This window comes from Poromitra crassiceps (assembly GCF_964638095.1).
Source record: "Poromitra crassiceps genome assembly, chromosome: 8".
Taxonomy (NCBI): domain Eukaryota; kingdom Metazoa; phylum Chordata; class Actinopteri; order Beryciformes; family Melamphaidae; genus Poromitra; species Poromitra crassiceps.
In genome coordinates this window covers 10,580,045-10,585,639 of record NC_139629.1, presented here as the reverse complement: position 1 = coordinate 10,585,639, position 5,595 = coordinate 10,580,045, and the positions used below count along the sequence as shown (strand labels likewise).

The window sequence follows — 5,595 nt, the reverse complement described above, 5'->3', positions numbered from 1 at the left end:
CCTGCTGGGTGAGTGATGTCATCAGTGATGATGTTATCAGTGATGATCCCATCAGTGATGCCATTCGAGCTCCAAATAATTCCCGCCTGGAGGATTGTCTGCTTGATACATTAGTCTCCTCCACTAGAGAGTTGATATCCAATGACTGTTGACAGTCATGTCAATACAGTAGTGACATAATCAGTGATGGTCATAAATCACTGATGACATAATGAAAATGTCCAGTGAACTGATGCAATCAGTAATGTGATAAATCACTGATGATGTCATACCTACTATGTCACAGACATTGTGACATTGCGTTATGTCATAAATCCTTCACTGCTGGTGTTATAAAATTTACGATTTACTCAGAGACCAGCCAATCAACCCTGAGCTGCGGCAACATGGACCATGAACCAAGAGCAAGAGCCTTACTTCTGGTTGGTGCAGACAAAGCACAGATGTTGGTTGGTCCAGACAGAGGTCAGATGTTGATTAGTCCAGACAGAGGGCAGATGTTGTTGTTGGCTTTGGAGCAGCTGCTCGCCGAACGAGCCACACTGCTGTACAAGGACCTTCAGGTAGACTCTGCTGAACATCTGCTGGAGAGGCTCCTCTCCTCAAGCGCCTCAGCCAAACCCAGGGTTCGAACCATCGACAGAGCAGTGCAGACAGAGCCGACAGACAGTCCTGCCGGCCAATCAGAGCTTCCGAGCAAAGCCGCTTCAGCAGCAACTCTTCCTCATCCTCCTCTACTCCCTGGGATGGGGGCTCTGCCCCCTTATTCTCCACATCCCAGGATGGGAGCTCTGCCTCCTCCCCCTTCACTTCCTGGGATGGGAGCTCCTCCACTTCCCGGGATGGGAGTTCCGCCTCCTCCTCCACTTCCTGGGATGAGAGTTCCGCCTCTACTTCCCGGGATGGGAGTTCCGCCTCCTCCTCCACTTCCCAGGATGGGAGTTCTGCCTCCTCCTCCACTTCTCTGGATGGGAGTTCCTCCTCTACTTCCTGGGATGGGAGTTCCTCCTCTACTTCCTGGGATGGGAGTTCCGCCTCTACTTCCCGGAATGGGAGTTCCTCCTCTACTTCCCGGAATGGGAGTTCCTCCTCTACTTCCTGGGATGGGAGTTCCTTCTCTACTTCCCGGGATGGGAGTTCCTCCTCCTCCCCCACTTCCCATGATCGGAGTTCCTTCTCCTCCTCCACTTCCTGGGATGGGGGTTCCGCTGCCCCCTCCATTTCCCGGGATGAGAGCTCAGCCTCCTCCAATTCCCGGGATGGGAGATATGCTTTCTCCTCCTCCACTTCCTGAGATGGGAGCTCCGCCTCTTCCCCATCCTACGACAGGAGAAGGTGACATGATGGCACAGGTGTTTTGTGGTCAGGGCCAGTCTTATTACAGCTCCACTGCTTCGGCTAGCTCTGCCCCATGCCCCACCCACCGTATGAAGAAACTCAACTGGCACAAACTAACATCCAGAGTGACGGCTAGTAACTCCATGTGGATGTTTCCCTCTGATGCTGTGGAACCAGACTACTGCAGCATTGAGGAACTCTTCAGTCTTCCTGTAATGGAGACCAAGACCAAAACCACAGCCAAAGAGATTTCTTTCATTGACGCCAAGAAAAACCTCAACCTCAACATCTTCCTGAAGAGGTTGAAATGCTCCCATGAGGAGTTTGTCTCTCTCATACAGAAAGGAGATCGGTCCAGGTTTGACCTGGACATCCTGAAGCAGCTGATCAAATTGCTGCCAGAGAAACACGAGGTAGAGAATCTGAAGGGCTACCAGGGAGAAAGAGAGAAGTTAGATGGAGTCGATCAGTTTTACCTTCTACTGCTGGCTCTTCCGTGCTATGATCTGAGGATAGAGTGCATGGTGCTGTGTCAGGAGAGCAGCTGTGTGCTGGAGATGCTGCAGCCCAAAGCAGATCTGGTGGAACGGGCCTGCCAAAGTCTGAGGGAGAGCACTCGGCTGCGCAGCTTCTGTAAATTCATATTGGATGTTGGAAACTTTCTCAACTATGGAAGTCATATAGGGAACACCAATGGTTTTAAGATCAGCACTCTGTTGAAACTGACGGAGACCAAGGCCAACAAATCCAGGATCACCCTCCTCCACCATATCATAGAGGAGTTAGAGCAGCACCACCCCGACCTGCTGAACCTGTCGGATGATTTGGAGAGCTGTGAAAAAGCTGCCGGTGTGAACCTGGAGTCCATCCAGTCTGAAGCCAACTCTGTCGTCAAACGACTGAAAAACTCTAAGAAGAAGGTGGCAGCCTCCTCTGCTGAGGACCTGAAGGAGCAATACCTGTCTGCTATCCAGGACAGTCTCAGGGCCTGTGTGCCGCTGGAGGAGCTGCTGGCCTCCGTTGAGGACAAAAAGGAGCAGCTGGCGGTGTATCTGTGTGAGGAGAGCAGCAGCTTTAGCTTGCAGGAGCTCTTCAGCACGGTCAGCAGCTTCAGAGGAGCCTTCCTTGGTGCCATCAAGGACAACCAGATGTGGAGGAAGCAGGCGGTGCAGGCAGAGAGCAGGAGGAAGCAGCACGAGGAGGAGAAGAGGAAACGGCAGAAAGGCAGTGAGTGGAGAGAGCGAGGGGAAGGCTGCATCAACAATCTGCTGTCTGAGATCAGAAAGGGCTTCAACCTGAGGAATACAAAGCCGCCCAGCGACGGAGACCGTAGCCAGCTGGATCAACATGGGATGCTGGAGAGGTTTTTGGATGTAGAGGAACTGCAGACTGTCTCTTCACAACCTCTGAAACCTGCAGACGCTCCAGAGGCAGGAGATGCTCCAGCTCTCGCCCCTAAAACGTCACCCGAGTCGGGGTCAGCCGAGAGCGTCAGCCCCTCAGAGCCCCACAGCCCCGGCCCCCCTGCCCAGGCTGACCCCGCCCACAGCATAGATCTGGAATCTGGGCTGGACTCCTCTCCTGACTGCCAAACCGGAGAGGGAAGTCCTGCAGGAGAGGAGGAAGAGCCCGCCAAGCCAGAGGAAGCGGGAGACACAGAGGATTTAAAAGACAGGCTAGAATCGAGTGGGAATGAAGAGGAGATCAAACAATCAGAACCGACTAGAACCGAACCCCCTGACAAATCATATTATTTTGCTGGCACGTCCAGTGGACTGCCAGCCCCCAGGCTGAACAAGACCACCTGTGAGTGTCTCAGTGAAGCGGCTGCCCTAATGCAGGCGACTCCCTCACTGGACGCCACAGAGGTGGCAGCTGTAGCTATTCCTGCTGCCATTCCATCTGTGCACTCTGTGGGCACAGAGACGGGAATCCGAGGCTTCATGTCCAGGATTATGGGGACAATTTGCCACAGATTCGTGCGCCATTGGCAGCAGGGAAGCCGGTGCAGTATGTGTCCTGATCACTGCGCCCCCACCTCCTCTGATCGGTCGGGGTGCCTGTTCGGGGGGGAGGGGAACTGGGGGAATAGTGTGATCCTCCCACGCACTACGTCCTGCAGGTGAAACACCTCGCTGTCAGGTGAAAAGAAGTGGCTGGCAACTGCACATGTATCGGAGGAAGCATGTGCTAGTCTACGGCTCTCCCCAGATCTTCAGAGGGGGTGGAGAAATGACCGTGACAGCAGGGGGAATTGGCCCTGTAACAATTGGGGATAAAATGGGAGAGTAAAAAAAAGCTAGACTGCAAACGTCCCCCAACCTTCCTAAAATGTTTTGTGGTGTTATGAATGAAGTTCGCCTTTAGGCACCTTTTTGTGATTGTACACGCCCATTTGGCTAGTGGACGTGTAAAGATAATCATTTCTAAGTTGACCCATAACTTACTTGTCTACAAAGTTTTGTGGTGTTACGTGAATGTGTGTGGAAGTTAAGCGCCTTTTTGTGATTGGCCACGAGCATTGCCATGCCCCTTTTGGCTTGTGGGCATGGAAAGTTAATCAGTTTGTCTTTGTCCCATGACCAACCTGTCCACAAAGTTTTGTGATGTTACGTGAATCCGTTTGGAAGTTGGGCGCCTTTCTGGTCGGCCACGCCCCTTTTGGCAAGTGGGCGTGGAAAGTTGATCAGGTCTAAGTTGACCCATGAACTACTTGTCTACAAAGTTTTGTGGTTTAACTTGAATCTGTGTGGACGTTAAGGTCCTGTTTGTGATTGGCTACAGCCATTGCCACGCCCCCTTTGGGCCAGTGGGCGTGGAAAGTTCATCAGTTCATCCTTGGCCCATGACCAAACTTTCCACAAAGACTGGTTGCTCTATAAATGACTGCATTTTTGAGTTGATTTGTTCTAGGCTTTGGAAGGTCGTAAGAGCATACACTGACCTGTCTAGTATGATGAGTATGCCTTAGACCTGTTTGTACCATTTGCTCTAAAAAAAACTGTTTTTTTTTCTACAAAGTTTCATGGTGTTATGTGAATCTGTGGAAGTTAAGCACCTTTTTGTGATTGGCCACGGGCATTGCCACGCCCCTTTTTGGCTTGTGGGCGTATAAAGTTGATCAGTTCGTCCTTGGCCCATGACCAACCTTTCCACAAATGTTTGTGGTGTTACGTGAATCCGTTTGGATGTTGGGTGCACAGTATTTTTCAAAATGTGATGGGGAAAAGGGAATGGACAAGCCAGTGCCAAGCCAAGCCTGGATATTGTGGTGTTAGGAGCAGGCAGCCATGTGGCCAGTGCCAAGCCAAGCCTGGATATTGTGGTGTTAAGGACAGGCTGCCATGTGGCCAGTGCCAAGCCAAGCCTGGATATTGTGGTGTTAGGAGCAGGCTGCCATGTGGCCAGTGCCAAGCCAAGCCTGGATATTGTGGTGTTAGGAGGCTTCTTGATTTATGCAATGGGGTAGATGGTCCAAATGTATCCGGCTGCAATATTTATTAGACCTGCACATCATCACTCTGCGTTGTGAAGGCTACGGGGCAGCTGAGGAGATGGAACACTATTTGCTGCATTGCATAATGCAATGCTGTCACATATTTATGGAGGTTGGCAGTGTGATGATTTGCATCATTTCCATAAGATCATGGTTTTGCACATTCTGTACATTTAAGATTAAAGCGTCAGAGGAGCACCCTGTCCTGTCCTGTCCTGGGGGGGGGTTCTGCTTAGCTGGCAGCAGCTGTCAAGACAGCTCCTGCATGATAATAAGACTTATATTGACGTGTTGTCAAACTATAGTTATGTCCGCTAACACATCATCATTCCTCGTTCCTCTGAGTGAGCTGGAACCAATCCCACATTATGCAGACAGGATGCAGACATGATTAGTGCAGTTGCATACCGGCAGCTATTTCGGTTTCTTTTTAGCTGCGGCCAGCAGCTCTAAAGCTGCGCCGCACTATATAGGTCGTTCTGTCGGTTGGTCGGTCTGTTGGTCGGTCCACAAAAAGTGCATTTAGATAATTTGCATATCTGGTCACAGCAATTGCGAATTTGCACTCGTTTCTTTTCTTTTTTCATACCCCCCCTTTTCTCCCCAATTGTACTTGACCAAATCCCCTTGCTGTCCCAGTCGTGGGGCCACCCCCTCTGCTGATCTAGAGAGAGCCGTAGACTAGCACATACTTCCTCCGATACATGTGCAGTCGCCAGCCGTTTCTTTTCACCTGACAGCGAGGGGTCTCACCGGCAGGA

General features: G+C 51.2%; 1 protein-coding gene across 1 annotated transcript; it reads left to right on the top strand.

Annotated features, from left to right (window-relative positions):
• Positions 1-386: 386 nt before the first annotated feature.
• Positions 387-4,807, top strand: LOC310781536 (uncharacterized protein; the record flags this gene model as incomplete). The annotated part of the gene is made up of 2 exons (XM_083642180.1): positions 387-3,348; positions 4,569-4,807. 2 exons carry the CDS (start codon positions 387-389, stop codon positions 4,805-4,807), a joined length of 3,201 nt encoding a protein of 1,066 aa, XP_083498306.1.
• Between the last annotated feature and the right edge of the window lie 788 nt (positions 4,808-5,595).